At 36.5% G+C, this 19,067-nt stretch overlaps 1 protein-coding gene across 12 annotated transcripts in view; it reads left to right on the forward strand.

Moving 5' to 3' along the window:
- Positions 1-19,067, forward strand: part of DLG2 (discs large MAGUK scaffold protein 2) — a 1,100,864-nt gene that overhangs the window by 740,819 nt on the left and 340,978 nt on the right. For all 12 annotated transcript variants that reach the window (XM_069469139.1, XM_069469143.1, XM_069469135.1 and 9 more), the window contains one exon: positions 505-573. In XM_069469139.1, the coding sequence (XP_069325240.1) occupies positions 505-573 (69 nt within the window). The remainder of the gene's footprint in view (positions 1-504; positions 574-19,067) is intronic.

Genomic DNA, 19,067 nt, shown 5'->3' on the forward strand with positions numbered 1-19,067 from the left:
TGTTCATCAAACAGCTGAATTGTTATTGATTAATTTTATAAGTATTGCAAATTTGAACTAATAAATAAATTTGTACTAATTAAATACTACTCTGATTTGTAGATTAGGCCCTATATAACATTTTGTTAGGAAAAAATTCTGCAGCTTAAAATATATATGCATCATAAAGAAATTTATGTTTTTATGCTCTATGTTATCTCATTCCAGGGGGAAAGAATTGCCTTTTCCAAATATGTTTGTTTCTTTTCATGTCTACCTATCACTTAATGCTTGCTTTTGAATAATACACATTGAAATCAAATTATAAGGAAATATTAACCCCTTTTCTAGTAGAGTGAGATGGTTGATGGTTGGTTGGTTGATGATTCCTCTTATTACCAAAGATTTAATCTCTGCTGTGTTTCTTTCAAGATAAGTTATTTTCTCGACAATAGGACTGATTAAAATATTCAAAAACATTTTAAATAAATGATCTGTGTTTGTTTCCTCTGTCTTTTCTTGCAGTCATTCCCAACATAGCACTGCAACCCGTCAGCCTTCAGTGACTCTCCAACGGGCCATCTCCCTGGAAGGGTAAGATATACACCCTCTTCTTAGCATAAACTATACAGCCTTTGAACATAAGGAAAGTCCTCCTCCCTTCCTCCCTCCTTCCCTTCTTTCCTTTCTTTCTTTCTCTCTTTCCCTCCCTACCTCTTTTTCTCTCTCTCTGTTTCTTTTCTCTTCTCTCTTTCTCTGTCTCTCTCACAGGCAGACATATACACAAACTCTTTTTTTTTTTCTTGAATCAGCAAATATCTGTGAAGCTCATGTTATGTGCCAAGCACTGTGCTAGGTACTGTATTTAACAAGTCAAATAAGATCGCTTTTTTCCCTTCAGAGGGCTCATCGTCTAGTGTGACAGAAATACAAACACATACTTGCAACACAGTTTAAGCATTACACTGTATAAGAAATATGTATAAGGGATTACTGGAGGATCCAGGAGCAGTACCTGGCTGAGAATGGGCATCCAAAGGGGAGGGGGAAACAGGTCAGGCTGGTTTCAGAAAAGATATAACTCTAGAGCTGAGAACTGAAGCGTATATGAATATTTGCCCAATGCTACAAATGCATAGGTATTCCTTCAAGGGAAGAAAAAAGAAACTAATGTTTATTGAGTGCTTATTAGGTGACAGCCTGTATCTATCTATCTAGCTAGCTAGTTATTCCTTTAGATAGATAGATAGAAAGATAGATAATACCTACCTATCTTATCTGAATTTATTTCTAAAATAATTCTAGGAGATAGGTATCTTTTTTCCTAAACCTTGATTCTCAGAGAGGTTAAGTAATTTTCCCAAGGGCACTTACATAGAAAGTAGCACAGCCTGAATTTGAAATCAAGTCTGACTGCACTATATAGCCCTGTCCTTTATATGGTATCAAAAGACTTTATTGAGCTGGACATCACTGGTCATACCCTTCATGAACTACATTCAGGCTAAGTTAGACATAGTGAAGAGTTTTCTAGTAAAAAATGATAAAGAACTAGAATCGACTCTAACCTTAGAAATTATTAAATAGAACCAATAACCTGTTTTGGATGGTTCTGGAGGCTATGTGCATGCTTTGTGGCTGAAGTATTGTTTGCAGTAGAGATGAGGATGTGGAACTAATCTCACCACTTCTCTCTACCTTAATTTGTTGTTCCTTATGAAGACCTCTCTCAGTAGGACACAGGGTAGCTACCATTTCACATTTTAGTCACTAACACAAAGAAGACTTCCTCCAGCTATGATAAATAATGGCATTTCCTTCTAAGGCTATTTCCAAACTTTTTCTTTCTTCTTATTAACAAAAGCTTATTAGTAGTTCGCTAATGAGCATTTTGTTTAATTTTCCACTGTTTTCCACTTGAGTTAAATGAACTCTGTGATAGATATAATCACCAATTCTAATTATCTGATAAGGTAAAGCCAAAAAAATGTAAAGACCTTATCCTGACTTCCAAACGCAAGAGTGACTCCTTTTCTGAAAAACAACAAACTTTGTGATCAGCTTCATAGTGCTCCATTGTTCCAACTAATATAGTTTGCCATATGTCTAGCAAATGATGAAGCATAAAAGAACATTCTGTTCCATGCAAGAGTGGAAGAAAACTAACTCTGGAATCAAAGAGTTAGGTTTGAATCCTGGCCTCTGCCATCTGTTGTCATTGATCTTAAACAAGACCTGTCACCTCTCTGAGCATGGATTTCCTCAACAGCCAAAGGGAAAAATAGTATAGAACTCATCAATTTTTTTAAAAAAGTAGCAGGTACATATTAGACCCTCAATAAGTACTAGTTAAATATATACTTAGTCCAAATGTTCTGAAAAAAAAAAAAAAAACCTTTATTTTTATAGCCTAGATTAGTTTGAAGACCTACCTTGAACACTTGCTCTTAAAAATATATATATGTGTATATGTATGTATTTACATAAGACATTTCTGGATGCAAAATAAAATATTTGAGGTAGAAACAACTTTACACTGCTGGACTATTTAAAAAGGGTAGTCTCAGTAATTCTCTACAAGGTCCAAAACACTAAAGGTCATGCTATCTGTGCCCAGCTGGCTGTCAGATTGAGAAATAATGTAGCATATAATCACTGTTACTAAACACATAGTGGGAAAGTTATTCCTCATAGTACACAGGCCAATGAGTTGTTAGCAGGCTTCTCATTAAGGTGTTATACTGCTGAGTGTGGGCAATTAACTGAAATTGGAAATTCCATTATTTCAATACTCTTATTTCTAATGCTTCTGTGAAGAGCAGCTACATAAGATATTTTTTAAATGAATGTAGTTTAAAAGGCCATATGTTTATATAATTTTCATCTAAGTTGCTATTTACTTGACATAAAATAAGTGAAGATATTTCAGATTTCCAGTTAATTTGATCCATGGAGACACCAAAACTATCTAATTGAGCCCTCTACCATAGATTCACTGCTGTTTTTAAATTGATATTTGAATCATCTATAACTATGCCAGACAAGATGAGACACAATAACATCCCCATTAACAGTGCGAGCTCCTTGTTTCAGGTTCAGATTGACAGATACAGCCCATACCTTAATCTCCTCTTCCTCCTGAGACCCTATTAAAAGGAAGCTAATGGAACAATAATAATAACAAAGGACAGTCCCATAATGATAAGGGAAATAGAAGGGAGTATCAAAGGTCAAAAGGTTTCATCACATTTCTGGACAACAGAAAGCTGACAGAAGAGTATTGATTGATGAAGCAGAACAAAGTAATCCCAGACTTAGATCACCAATGAAGGCAGAGCCTTGTGCTGTTACACTCCAGAAGGCCCCTTTCACATTGTATTCTGTGTGAATGGTATCTCCTGGAGTTACGGTTCCAGGAATGGCACCCGTTAAAGTCTCTACCACAGTGCAATAGCACTGTGTGCAGGGGCCTTCAGCAGAGAGCAGATCTGCCCTGCAGAACGCAGAAAAGTCTCAGGGAATTCAGGGTAGTGGCAATGGTTAGGACTGAGAGCAGAGTGTGAGGATAGGAATGAAGATGCCCCCGTTTAGCATACACACCCCTGCATCCAGAACAGCTTCCAGGCAAGTAATTACCAGCAGTCAAACAGAGAAGGTTCTTCTCTTAAGAAATGCAATCACTCTCCTGTGGAACCTAGACAAGCTAGTTTGAGAGTTGGCCCCCACAGAAAAGCCCTTCACAGTGTGCTAGTTGGGGAGACAGTTTCTGGTTTGCTCACCTAACTGGAAGCCTTCCAGTTAAAAAGCCTTGCCCTTGTGCACAATACCTACTGCCAGCCTTTCTACTTTGTTCTTAAATATAAACAGACAGCTACAAGTTATCAAACTTTTTTTTTAAAAACCTGAAAAATGGCAGAGTCAAGGTTAATACAGACATACACAGAGAAAAACTATCCTCAAGGAAATAGGTAATTCTGGGAACAAAGTAAACTTTAAAAAAATACTCAGTATAAGCATATCTTTTAGCAATATGAAGGTAACCATAATACTGATATGGTTAAAAGGGATTGCCTCTGGGAAGGCAGGTAGATTCTCAGGGGAGATGACACAAATCGAACTTTGAGGAATGTGTTTGGAGCAAGGCAGAGGTTAAAAACAAAAGGAAAGAAAAGGAAATCACGTGCAAAAACCTAGATGTACTTTGCTAACACTGCTAACACTGAGATGTGTCTTCAGCTACTCAAAAAGCTTTCCTTCATCCAGGAGAGAGCACTTTATTTTATGCTACCTTACAAGGTCATTTTAGTGGCATACTTAGAGGTAGAATTTTCTAGTAACTAGTGTTTTTACATCATAGAACAACTGTCCTGGAAGGTGTTGACCACCCTTTGTAAGTAGTGCTTAATAGGAAACTGGACGGCCTTCTTCAGGGGTACTACAAAAGGAATTCTTTATGGAATAAATGGTTGGTCTAATTGACCCCAACCAAAAATGTCTCCCAAATCCAGAAGTCTATGAGAAAACTAAAACATGGTCTTGCCTATAAATAGATACATCTAAGGGAACCATCCTTTCAAGTTAACTGGTCTGTGATAATATCACTGTCATGTTTTGTTACCAGGACAGGCCTAACTCCATGGCTACTCCATGTACCTCTGTTTGGCACAAAAGACACCCTCTTCACACTCTACGACCACTCTAGACTCATGTTACAATGGCATCATTTGGTGGTTGCATGTTGGGCCTGACCAAGTATTCTTTGCCGGGAACCCTCTGGGAACAAGACCTCTAATGGAATTATCCCCTCTCTAGTTCTCTACCTGATTTATTTTGCTTAGATAGGAGACACTTATTTACAGCTGACACGCTTCATATTTCCTAGGACAATGCTAACTTAAAAGACTTAGTCTTCTTAGTCTAAGTGCCCAGATATTTGGTTTCAAAATATATGGTCACTGTAGAAAGTGACCTGAGAATAGGAGGTCTTCACTGAATCAGGACCTATAACCAAGATCTGCTACTTCTTACTGTGTGGTTTTGAGCAGGTGTCTGTTACTTCATATACAAAGTGATCAGGTTGAGTTAAATAAATAATGTCTCAGGTGCCTTTCAACTCTAACGTTTTGGAGATAAAGGTTTGGCTTATGGAATTCTAGGAATATTACTAGATATGAAGCCGAAATATTTAAGGAACCACTGGGCTCTAGGTAGCTGGCTTTTGGGGGCAATTGGTTTGAGTTATCTCTAACCACACATTCAGACCTATCTATCCCTCAGGATTCATAATCAGCATGAGTGCTCAATTTCCTTCAACACATATCTGCACCTTGACCCAAAAAATCAGTGCTAAGCGGTGTCTGAGGGAGCCTGGTGTGCTGGTCAATACACTAAATTATTTTTTCGGACTTGAAGAGAGGCCTTATTCAGGTTGTTAATTGCTGAGGTCACTGGCCAGAAATCTGAGCCTTTACTAACCACAGAAATTTAAATGATTCTACCAAAACAGAGAGGCAAGTTGGGTTAAGTGCAAGGAATTTTTGTCTATCTTTAGAGTGTATTAAAATAATATATATAGTTGTCATTCTCCTCTTTATTTTGCTGTCCTGCCAGCTGAAGGGTTTATTTATGGAGAATATAAGAAAATTGAGGAGATGAGCAGCTAACTGATTTTTAGAAATATTCAGAAGAAATCAAATTCCCCCCATCAAAAAAAAACTTCTGTTTGTGATGGATAGTCCAATACAGATGGACCTGCCTATTGGTTGAGAAAGCTCTGGGTGAGAGTCCCAGCCTTACTCTTGCTGCCTGGTCACCTGCTAAATGATCCTAGTTGATAGGAAGGACTCAGGGACTTTACAGACCCTCCTTCTATCCCTGAATGGGGGAGACAGAACTTCAGAGCTTAAATATCAGGGGATTCATTAGGAATCAATCAGAGCAGCAGATAACCCCAGCCCATCTCTGTTTTCCCGGGTCAACATTGTGTGCTTCCTTTTCATTTCTCCTCATGCCCCTGGAATTTCCAGCTCTGCTCCTAGTTGAGCTGTCAGATCATTTTCCTTAGCCCCACTTCTATTGGCCATAGCTTCTTTTTTCCATTTCCTTACTCCATAAGACATCCTTTCCTAGGCCTTGTAATCATTCTCCCTTACATGTATAGAGCTGAAAATATAAAAGGTGTCATCACAGCAAACTTTAAGGATTCTCAAAAATTTATCAGGGTTGAAAAAATGCTGAGGCTGTAAAGAGCTAGGCAATATTTAAGGGCTATCAGTACATGGTCCTAATTCTCTCATGGGGCCTCGATTTCTGTCGCCATCTGCTGTTAAAATAACACCTGTGTAAAAATAAATAAAGAAACAAATCATTCATTTATTGTACAGAACAAACAGAAGTTTCCAAATTTGGAATTTCAAAGATTAGTAAAATAGCAAAAAATATTTATGGAGAGGATATAAAGAATCTAGACTATGTTTTTCCAGATAAAGACTTTTATAAATATTAACTACTATCATCATGATTTCATAAAAGAAAACCTTCCTTAAAATGAAGAAAATAAGAAAGGCATAAAATAAAGAATACAGAGTACTCCATCATAAAGCAGGCAGTTCAGAAACATAGATTCTAAAGTCCAAAGGGTATATTTTTTCTGTATTCAAAAGCTAAAAATATAGCAATAAATATTACATATATTATTTTAATTTAATGATAACTGATATATATTATAAGTGCTTTATGTGGATAGTATTTGGCTCTGATAACAATTACAAGCACATTATCCCACTTTATGGCTTAGGCAACTAAGGCTTAGAGAAGTTAAGGGTGGTATCCAATATCACACAACTAGTAAGTGATAAAACTGGAATTTGAGCCGATATTTCTAAATCACTACCCTCTCCTGCCTCCCTAGACTTGCGTGTCTTTTGTTATAAGCTGGCCAATTTGGAGGCCTAAAGTATGACATTGAATGCAAAGTGGAGGTTAGCATGATTTCTGAGGTTTTGGAGTTTTTTGTTACTATAGTCATTGTCAAAAATCCGGTTTCAAACAAGACTGTTAATAAAAGGGGAATGAACTCCTAATGTGACTCCACTCACCTTGAAATGCACTGAATTAGATGAAGTGGAGGAATAATATCTCCACACTGTTGGTTTCTATTTTGTCCAACAGGACTAGGAAGAAACCCGGAAGTGGCAGGTCAGGAGTCTGGTTATGAGAGCTACTGCGCTGTCTTGTTCAGTGGCCTTGAACGCTGAGGGCTGCTCAGTGCCGGTAGAATTTACCTTGGAGGGCTGCCACAGAAACCACCAGGGAATTTGGTTTAGGATTCTTTATTTTTTAAATAGTCCTTATTTTCTGTGCATAATTGAATCCCAACATGATTGCTTATCATTACCTTGCATATCTTCCTTGGAAATCTTGCTATTTTTTTAATAAATTGGTTTAATAATGGCCTCAAAGTAAATTGCGAATAATCTTCCTCATTATTATATAATTAACATACCCAAAATGATGTGCTACAGAATATTCAACTAGAAAATTATTCTTCTTAATCAATACTCATAGTTATTAATGCTACTAATAATATGATCACCCATGACATTGATTGACATGACATTAAAGAAATAGTTAATATGCTGAATGAACCAAGGAGGAATAAAAAAGCACCCAGTCATAAGCTCATTAGGCTAGTAAAAATGAATACAACCACCATTAGTCCATGACAGGATTTAGTTGCTCACAGTGTCAGAAAGATTTATCAATCACAGACTTTCTAATTATAGCCCTATTAGCACCAAGCTCCTCTCCACATTTGCACCATTACCTGTCTTTGAGTACTGCCCTTTTTACAGTATCTTTCTAATATTAAGGCTGCCATAGCTGACTTGAGTCTGTTTTTGATGCTGCCAATGAATAAATTCAAGTGGGAATATAAGGATAAGCAAAGCAGACACTGACTCTGCCCTCAGTCTGGTGGGGAGAAGGAAATATTAATAGAATAATCACACAAACAAACATAAATCTGTGACGGTGCCAAGATCTGTGAAAAGAGGCCTGTGATGCCATGAGTGCCTATAATAGAGGATCTGACCTTGTCAGGGAGGTCAGGGAGGTCAGGGAAGGCTCTCATCTTAATGATGAGTAGGTGTTAACTAGCCAGAGAAAGTGTCATCGTCACTGGTTGCACAAGCAATTACAAATCTGTCTGAGTGTATTACTGAGTGGAGCACAGATGAGAACAGCATGAATTTGGTAGTGCTTGCCATTTAGAAATGCATAATAAGGAGGCTGACTCATGGTTGATTTGCCGTCTCCTCTGGAGAAGCCATCTGATGGAGTCTTCCAGCAGCTTATCGTCTCTGCATAGATGTGATTTTCTAAATCCCATTTCTCATCAATTCTGCTCTTCCTTCTGTTTTCTGTTTGGTGTGTTTGTGTGCTTGTTTGTCTGCCTACGTCCCAGAGCATGGAGATCCTTCATGGCCGCTGCTGCTTCCTACCCTTCTCCTTCTCTACCAACTCCTTCCTCGGCCCCTCTTATTTTCTATCCTTTTGCCCTCGCCCCTCCCTTCTCTCCATAAACTTCCTCCTTGTTCTCCTTTTCTTTTTAACTCTTTATTCTCCATTCATTTCCTTCTTTTTCTCTTTTATTCTTCTCCTTTTTTGCTGTTCACCCTGAAGCTACTAGGCTTATGTTTGTGTTGTACATTATAATTTACAAAGGCATCTCATGGATGTTATTCCATTTAATCCCAATAGCAACTTTGTAAGGTGGCTGAGTAAGAATCATTCATCCCATCTGCAGACGTCACAGGGGGTGAGTGGCTTTCCCAGGGTCACGTGTCTGGGAAGGGGAGGTGTCCTGGCCATAGCCTAGATGCCTGTCTCCCAGCCCCACTCTCACCACTAGACCATCCTGCCTCAACAGAATTGTCACAGATATCCCAACCATGCCTTTTAGTCTGACTGATAAAAGTCCTTCGCCGTCTTGTCTTTATCATTCATGAAAATGAGTCTAGACAAAAGTCATGGTCTTTTGTTTTCTGGTTACTCATCCATCACTTGAATAGAAATAGCCTCAGTCTCATCTGATGAATATTTGCTGGACATTACATTTTACTTTGGACCAAACTGCTTATAAAGAATGATTTTCATTATATTTTTACCTTGCCTGGCTGTGACCTGGGAGGAGGCATGGCCAACAAGAGCCAGAAATAAAGAGGATCGCTTTGGGTATCATTTGTCAGCCTTCATTAGATTACTCATCGTGAGACATCCATCTTTATACATCCAAACCAAATCTGGTATTTTTCTCTGCATATATTGCAGTCCCTCAGAGACCCTCAAATTCCATTAGGATTTCTGTTTACTTCCTTCTCCTGGCCAATTATAAGAGAGGTTAAAGAAAGAGCACATCCGTATCTTACGCCACAGGCCACATGCCCCTCTATTGCCAGAAAAGCAGCCAGTGATCTTTATCCTTTATTTAATCTCTCTGCTGATTTTCCGTCCTGGCAAATGTTTGTTCCACTAAAATATGCTTTTAAGATGTCAGTCAGCAACTTTTATTGACTGATGGATTGCATTTGGTAAAGCCTCTGCTTATTACATGGAAAATCAGACTGTTTCAGGAGAATTGTACAGGGCACAGCGCTATGCATCCATCCATCCAGTCCTTGGTTTGATTGATTGACCTCTTATTTGTTTATTCAACTAAGCATTTACTGAATACTTAGTAGGTGACTGTGGTGATGTATTTGATAAAATCAAAAAGAAAAAGGCCTAATCCCTGCCCCTGAGGAGCTTACAGTTTAGTGTGGTTGACAGAAGGTTGAAATTTGCAGTAATTCACTGCAATTATATCTATGTAATTTAAGAACAAAAGAACAAGCAGCTGATTTGAGAGAAACTAGTGACACTGTTCACATGCAGTTTTAGTGATTTTTACTGAGTGACTACCAAACCTGAAGGGTAAAAGAACAACCTCTTCAGACTAAGGGGACCACCGTGCTCATGTGGGCTGGTATCAAGAGTTAGGAATTATTCCTTCTGAGCACAGGTCTATAAAAGCTACATGGAAATGTGGAATGGAGCTATGCTCTTCACAGCCTGTTTAATTCTCCTGTGGTCAAGCATTAATTATGAACATTGATGAGAAATTGCATTTCAATATCGATGTTGCATAATAATAAAATATGTGAACATCTCTCCTCTTACAGTGCTTTCCCTGCATCCCTGAAGTCCTTGCTTGTCCTCAAGTCCCTCTCCCTGGTATAGCAGCCTGGTATAATTTAAAGAATATGGCATTTTGATTTGTCTGTACCCTCATTTAAATCCTGGCTCCAGCGATTACTAGCTGTATCACCTTGAGCTGTTACTAAACCTCTCTCAGCCTCTTTCTTTAATCTATAAAGAAGGGATTAATATCTACTTCATAGGATTGTTTTGACAATTTATTTGTCAAAAATGTGTAAATGTCCTAGCACAGTTCTTAAAAAATCATGGGTACTCTGTACGGGTTAGTTCCCTCTCTCATCTCTCTCTCTCTGTATCCCATCTGCCTCTTTTCTTTCGGATGTGCTAGAACCTCTTCCCTCCTCCCCCATACTAGGAATCAATTGACAAAGTCCCCATTCACTGTTCATTTAACAAATATTTTCTGTGCACCTCTCACACACCCTCAGGAGATAGAGTCAGCAGTGTGGAAGACAGAATATAGCACATGGTAGAGAAACAAAGGAAGAGGAGAGAGTATGCCCCATTTAGAAAGACATCAAGAGTTCAAATACTCTTCTATGCTCAAAGAAATGGATTTCTTAAGAGCAAAGTTTCAGGAATAGTAGCAGATTTGAAAAGGATATTTTGGGCTAACCTCATCCCACCTCCTTATTTTGCATATAACAGAATAAATCCAGAGCTCATGCACATATGTGCTAGCTCAAATACATGTACATACATATGCTCCTTCCAGACCTCTGAGTTCTCTAATGATTACCATTACATTAAAAAGAATTGCAAGAAACTGGTACACAACACCAGGATCTCTTCTTGATTGCTTATATAACAGATCAAATCTATACTACACAATTTAATACTTATAGTTTTCTCCTTGTTGCATGTGGAAGAGTTTCTCTCTGCTGCTAGGTGCAAAACTCCATAAGGGTAGCTCCTAGGTTCTACCCTATCATGTAATTACTGAATAATCTCCCAAGCAGAGTATGTTCAACAAATGATGGTTTGTTAAAGTTCCTTCTTCTAAGACCTAAGGTATAGAAGGATTCATGTTCCTTGACTGACCTTCTCCACTTCCAGTCATTTTCTTCACTAGAAGAAATAAGCCAATTAGTCATCACTTTTTCTCTCTCTCTCTGTAGTTGCAGAGAGTTGTAAAGGCTTTTGTAGATATTAAATACTTGCTAGTAAGTACAAATATTGCTGCCACCCCTTTTAACTGGCCATGATTGGACAAGAACCTGAATGAAGAAAATAATACCTAACTTCTAGGGACATTATAAGGATTAAATATCCTTAGCTCTTAAGTGTTGGTGATTATAATTAAAAATCAAGTTCATCTCACTAATCAAAAAAATAAATTTATATTATGTTCAGGTATGAAAAACACCAAGATTGATGATAGTGGTTTATTTCCTTTTTATTGATTTTATTCGTAATTCATGGTATAGTTTAGTAGGTTAAATGTGCTATAGTGTACAAAGCTATAGGGGTGCCAGATCACCATCTGTGTCTGTCTGTGTGTGTGTGTGTGTGTGTGTGTGTGTGTATTTATCTCCCAATATATCTGTTGTGGCAAATTATTTTTGCACAAGAAAAAATAATAAGCTACATCAACATGTTTCACCCTTGGCACTAAAGAGAGCCATGGCTATCAATGGTCAAACTTTGTGTTTGATAGTACATGTGGTTTTTGTAGAAGGAATATTATTATCATTGCCTGGCCTTACATGTCAGCAAAACATACATCATTGTAGAGATATAGAGAGCTGCTTTATAATATTGTCCTAGCTTTAATTTATTTGGGGGTCTCATCACTAATTTGGAGGAAAAAAAGGGTTAACATGAGAATTAGAGTTGCCAAATGTCTAAGATATTATTTTATCCAACTGTCTAGTTTCCTTGTGAGGAAACTAATATCTGAGGTCAGAGACAGGCGGGAGATTTTCCAAGGCAACAACAAAGTCAAGACCAGAATTCAGGACTCCTAATTTTCTGACCAGGGACTCCTCCTTTTCTGGAGCAGAATGAGGGTGAACAAGAGTCTTCATTCTTCTGGTTATTTCTTTTTCAATTCCTCATGCCTTATCTGTTTTTATCCTCCCTGTAAGACCCAGATGAGGTACCATGCCCTTCTAGAAATGTGTGACCTTAGTGTTAAAAGATAAGGATTATGGTTAAATTGACATATCTGAGTACCAGGAAACACAGACCAAATTGAGCTGCTGTTGCAGCTCCATTGTGAGTCATGCACAGAGTTGAGCTCCTGTAATACCCTACTATAGATGTGGGCATACCAGGAAGGAGAAGACAGATTCATTTAGAACTTTGCCTTGGTTATTGTTCTCATTTGGTTTTATAGCACTTCTTTTGGCTGAAGAAGGGATGATTATCGGGAAACAGGAGTGATTTTAGGGGAGAAATGGTGGGAAGAGATGTAAAATGTCAGAAAGCTCCTTACCTAGTATGGTTTTGACCCTCTGACATACTTGTGAAGCCATTTCTTCTCTGACAGCAAGAATTCCTTACACATAATTTTCAGCACCAAGGGGGCTTAGGAAGAGTCCTTACATAGATAGATCAGAACTCACACTCAGCAAAATGAACGCATAGGGTATTTTGTGTGCCCCATCTCCATTCTGCTAGATCAAATTTCCTTACCCCTTAACCACAATCCCTTTGTTTTTGGTCCCTAGTGCTACAATCTTTCTTTTATCAAAATTAGCCTTAGGATCAATTCGTTTGCACTGAGATGTAGAAGTCTTTTAGATTCTTATTCCACAGTCACTCACTGAGCACGTTCTTTGTACCAAGTATTACAGCAGGTCTTAAGGACTTCAGAGCAGAGGAAAGGAAACTCATATTTATTAAGGTCTTTTTAAAAATAGACTTCATTTTTCAGAGCAGTTTTAAGTTCACAGGAAAATTATGGGAGAAATATAGAAGTTCCCCTATAAGCCCTGCTCTCACACATGCATAGCCTCCCTCATTATCAACATCCCTCACCAGAGTAATACATTTGTAGCAATTGATGAACTTACACTAACACATCATTATTGTGCAAAGTCCATTGCTTACATCAGTGTTCACTTTTGGTGGTGCACATTCTGTGAGTTTGGACCAATGTATAATTACACATATCCACCATTATAGTATCATACAGAGTAGTTTCACTGCCCTAAAATTTCTCTCTGCTCTGCCTATTCATCCCTTCCTCCCCCTAACTCCTGTGAACAATGGATTTTGTTTACTGTCTCCATAGTTTTGCCTTTTCCAGACAGAGTGTCATATAGTTGGGATCACATAGTACATAACCTTGTCAAAGTCTTTTCTTTCACTTAGCTATATGTATTCAAGTTGCCTCCATGCCCTTCCATGGCTTGATAGCTTATTTCTTTTCTGTGCTGATTAATATTCCATTGTCTGGATGTACCACAGTTTATCCATTCACCTACTAAAGCAACTTGGTTGCTTCCAAGTTTTGGCAATTATGAATAAAGCTGCTATAACTATACGTGTACAGGTTTTTGTGTGGACATAAGTTTTCTGCTCCTTCATGTAAATACCAAGGAACACAATTGTTGGCTCTTATGGTAAGAATATGTTTTGTTTTGTAAGAAATCACCAAACTATCTTCCAAAGTTTCTATACAATTTTGCATTCCCACCAGCAATGAATGAGAGTACCTGTTGCTCCACATTCTTGTCAGCACTTGTTATTGTCAGTGTTCTGGATTTTGGCCATTCCAATAGATATGTACTGTCATCTCATTGTTGTTTTAATTTGCATTTCTCTCATGACACAAGATATGAAGCATTTTATTATGTGCTTGTCATCTGTGTATCTTCTTTAGTGAGGTGTCTAAGGTCTTTGGCCTATTTTTAGCCAGATTGCTTATATTCTTATTGTTGTGTTTTAAGAGTTATTTGTATATTTTTAATAGCAGTTCTTTATCTGATGTCTCTTTTGGGTGGGGTTCAAATTCTATCTCCACTATTTATTTATGAAATTGGGCAATATAAACCTCTTCAGCCTCTTTTATTCCTCCCCCCAAGTATCTGATGTCTCTTTTGCAATTATTTTCTCCCATTGGTGACTTCTCTTTCATTCTCTTGACAGTGTCTTTCACAGAGCAGAATTTTTTTTTTAATTTTAATGAAGTCTAGCTTAGGAATTCTTCTTTCATGGCTCCATGTCTTTGGTGTTGCTTCTAAAAAGTCATTGCAAAACCTAAGGTATCTTCTACTTTTATAGGTTTGTGTTTTAGGTCTGTGATCCATTTTGAGCTAATTTTGTGAAGGTTATGAGGTCTGTGTCCATAATCTTTTTGGGTTTTTTTGGATGTGGAAATTCAGTGGTTCCAGCACCATTTTTTGAAAATATTATATTTTATCCATTGTATTGCTTATTCCTTTTTCAAATATCAGTTGACTATTTTTATGTAGGAATATTTCTGGGCTCTCTATTCTGTTCCATTGATCTATTTGTCTCTTCCTTTACCAATACCACACTGTCTTGTTTATTATACCTTTATATAGTAAATTTTGAAGTCAGATAGTGTCTTCTCCAACTTTGTTCTCCTTCAAATTTTTTTGGCTATTTTGAGTCTTTTGCCCCTCCATATAAACTTTAGAAACAGTTCATTGATCTCCACAAAATAACTTGCTGGGATTTTGAAGGGGATCTATAGATTTAATTAAATTAAATCTATAGATCTATAGATTTAATTAAATTAAATCTATAGATCAAGTTGGGAAGAAATAACATCTTAATACTGCATATTCCTATCCACAAACATAGAATATCTCTCCATGTATTTAGTTCTTCTTTGATTTCTTTCATCAGAGTTTTGTAGTTTTCCTCATATAGATCTTATACGTGTTTTGTTATATTTATACCTAAGTATTTTATTTTAGGGGGTGCTAAAGTAAATGGCATTATGTTTTTAATTTCAGTTTCCACTTGTTCATTGCTGACATGTAGGAAAGTGATTGGCTTTTGTGTATTAACCTTGTATCCTGCAGCCCAGCTATAATTGTTTATTAGTTCCAGGATTTGGTGGGTTTTTTTGGTCAATTGTTTTGTATTTTCAATGTAGATGATTGTATCACCTATAAAGAAAGACAGTTTTATTCCTTTTTTTTTTTAGTCTGTATACCTTAATTTTTTTTGTCTTATTGCATTAACTATAACTTGCAGTATGATGTTGAAAAACAGTGGTGAGAGAGGACATACTTGTCTTATTCCTGATCTTAGTGGAAAAGCTTCAAGTTTTTTACTATTAAGCCTGATATTAGCTGTAGGGATTTTGTAGATATTCTTTATTAAGTTGAAGGGTTCCCCTATTCCTAGTTTACTGAGAGTTTTTTTAAATCATGATTTGGTGTTGGTACAATTTAAACTGAGACCTAAAGGAAGAAAAGTATCCCTCCAAGAAGGAGCTAGTGGAAAGGAGCAAGAGGAGAGTTAAATTTCTCGGTCACACTAGCCACTCTTAAAGTGCTTAAAAGTACATATGATTAGTGGCTACCATATTGGACAACCGGAACATAGAATATTTCAGTCATCACCAAAATTTCTATTGTGGAAACACAGAGAGAAATTTTATAATGTCAAAAGCTAAAGAGAGATCAGATTGGAGAAGAGCTAAAAATAGAGCCATTCCTGTCCTCTCTCAAGGTGAGCACTAAATATTTATTGAGTAATCAAATGGAACTGTGGTTTTAGAAGTAGGAAACCCCTACTTCTGGTTTTCATTAAGCAAGTTATGTGTATTGCTAGAGTTGGAGGGGATCGTAGCAGTTCCAGGTTGCCATTCTCACCACTTCCTTTATTATACGATATGGAAACCTGTTTTCAAAGACACTCAGGAGTTAATGGTACAGTCAGAACTAGAAAACAGGGCTCACTATGAAGTTTTTTTACAATAATATGGAAGAATCCACATTAGAGTTAAGAGAAGATCTGTAAACTTGAATCTAAATATTTTTACTTTAATGGAAGCCATTTTCCCTGAATCACACTAATTTTAAAGGGTTTGAACATTTAGTAATTAATTAGAACTTCATAATACCATAGAGCTCCAGCTCAAAAGATATTTTTAAAAATCTTTCATAATATGTGTTTTGCCTTTAGGCAGAATATGCAGGGTAAGCCAGTATAACCCTAATACCAAAGCCAGGAAAGAACACAACAAAAAAGGAAAACTACAGACCAATATTCTTCATGAAAACAGATACAAAAATCCTCAACAAAATACTAGCAAACTGAATCCAACAGCACACCAAAAAAATAATTCACCACGATCAAGTAGGTTTCATCCCAGGGATGCAAGGATGATTCAACGTATGCAAATCTATAAATGTGATTTAACACATAAACAGAATTAAAAACAAAAACCATATGATCATCTCAATAGAAGCAGGAAAAGCATTTGATAAAATCCAGCACCATTTCATGATAAAAACCCTCAAAAAACTAGGCATAGAAGAAATATATCTCCAAATTATAAAAGCCATATATATGACAAACCCATAGCCAACATCATACTGAATGGGGAAAAGTTGAAAGTATTCCCCCTAAGAACTGTAACAAAACAAGTATGTACATTTTCACCACTTCTATTCCACATAATACTGGAAGTCCTAGCCAGAGCAATCAGGCAAGAAAAGGAAATAAAGAGCATCTAAATCAGAAAAGAGGAGGTCAAGTTATCCTTGTTTGCTGATGCTATGATCTTATATTTAGAAAACACTAAAGACTCCTCCAAAAGACCCCTAGAACTGATAAATAAATTTAGTAAAGTATCAGGTTACAGTCAAGGTACACAGATCAATAGCATTTCTATATACTAACAACAGTCAAACTGAAAGTCAAATCAAGAACACAATACTATTTAAAATAGCTACAAAGAAAATAAAATACCTAGGAATATACCTAACTAAAGAGGTGAAAGATTTAATCCTATTTTTGAATATTAATTTTGCTAATGCCCTAGTTTCATGTTTTCAAACAATATTTCAGCAGTCATGAAAGCTTGAGAACAAATGACGCTATAAAAAATAATTCTGTACAATGGTTAGAGTTTTCTTTAATAAGATTGCTAAAATGATTCCTATTATAATTAATGAAAATTATTTCTTTTATAATTAACTGCTCTTTAAAAATTCAAAATGCAACAGGAAACAGAAGCAAATACCTGTCATTATGGGTAGTATTTATAGCTTAATAGGGAAGTTTTCAACCAAAATACTATGAAATATTAATAAAAAAGGGGTAATCTATTTCCTTTTTCTTTAGAGATGAAATAATTATTAGAAGTTATGATTATGAAAAGTAAAAAAATATGTGAGAGCAAGATATAGCTTCCTGCTTCATCTTTTTCAGAAATTTAGACAAAAGCAAACTAAGACAAAACATGGTTATTAGACTATAATATTTGATATGTGAATAGGCAAAATCTCCAAATAGTTCAAAAGCAAACTGATTGATCTATAGTTGATTTATGTTTGTGGGAATAAAATTATTTAATTTGTCTGTTTGGTTTCTTTTACAAGGATATTATATGTAATCTTGGATGTGTAACTATTAATAATTCTAGGATTTACTCTAGATAAGAGAGCTAAAAGAGAGTTTTACAAAATATACATCCTAGATCATGGCAGTTAAACCCAGGACCTTATGTTACAGCCACAAACAAAGCCCCTCGCTTTGCAGCAGGGGTGTCTTTAGAGACCTTTAGAATGTTTAATTAAGTTCATTGAAGACAAACTTGGGAGGATGTAGAAAAAACACAATGTGACATAAACACCTTAAGCTTACAAATAGAAGTTACTAGATTCACAGAGTCTCTCCTGGGTACAGAAACATTCAGTGCCTTCACATTATCCAAATTTAAAGTTTGAATCCTTAGTTTGACATCCACATTCTTTCCCAATCTGCCTCAGTCTTCTAGCTTATGTTGATGCCAATACTGCACACCATTCAAACTGGGATATTCCATGTTTTCCAAATACATCTTGCTTATGCTCACCCCCTAGCCCTGGGCTCATGCTATCTCCCAAAATACCCTTTACTTTCCACTTACCTAGTTTCTACCCATCTGTCAAAATATAGCTCAGATTCTATATTCTACATGATTTAATCTTTTTTCTTTAGCACAGAGATCTCTCATTATCCACAACATTCATTTGGTACTTAACACATGTGATCTTGTCTTGTTGATTTATTACTTATGTGTGACTATTTGCTTTCCAAAGGTCATAACTTTCTAGAGATAAAGGAAGTAAGTTAGCATTTACCAAGTACTTACTGTGTGATTTCAGTATTTTATATGTTATTTCAATTCATCTTCACAAAGCCAGAAAATAGATATTATTACTCACAATTTACAGCTGAATAAACTGAGACATCAAAAACTCCACCAAGGTTACTCAAATATTTATTGATAGGACCATGATTCAAGCCTAGATCTATGTAGCTCCAATGCGCATAGTCTTTCCCAATATTCCAGCACACCATACTATACCCATCTAATAGAGTTGTTTTATCTCACACAGTAGCAACCACAGTATATTTTAGTATATTTAGCATATACTCACTATCTCTGTGGTGACCATTTTCCTGAAGTCAGCCTACCCTCTATTGCATATTTAATGTCTAGAGCATATATCCTCCCTTGTGACGCCAGATTTCTTAAGTGTTATTTTACCATCAGATCCTCAAATAGCAGTTCAACAAAACCCCTTTATTTTTGTGTATCTGCATGATATCCAATAATCTATTTGATTGATTATTTGACTAATTGACCAAATTAATTAATTATTTGAATGTGAGGCATACGTTGTACTTCAGTC

This window comes from Eulemur rufifrons, chromosome 6, assembly GCF_041146395.1.
Source record: "Eulemur rufifrons isolate Redbay chromosome 6, OSU_ERuf_1, whole genome shotgun sequence".
NCBI lineage: Eukaryota > Metazoa > Chordata > Mammalia > Primates > Lemuridae > Eulemur > Eulemur rufifrons.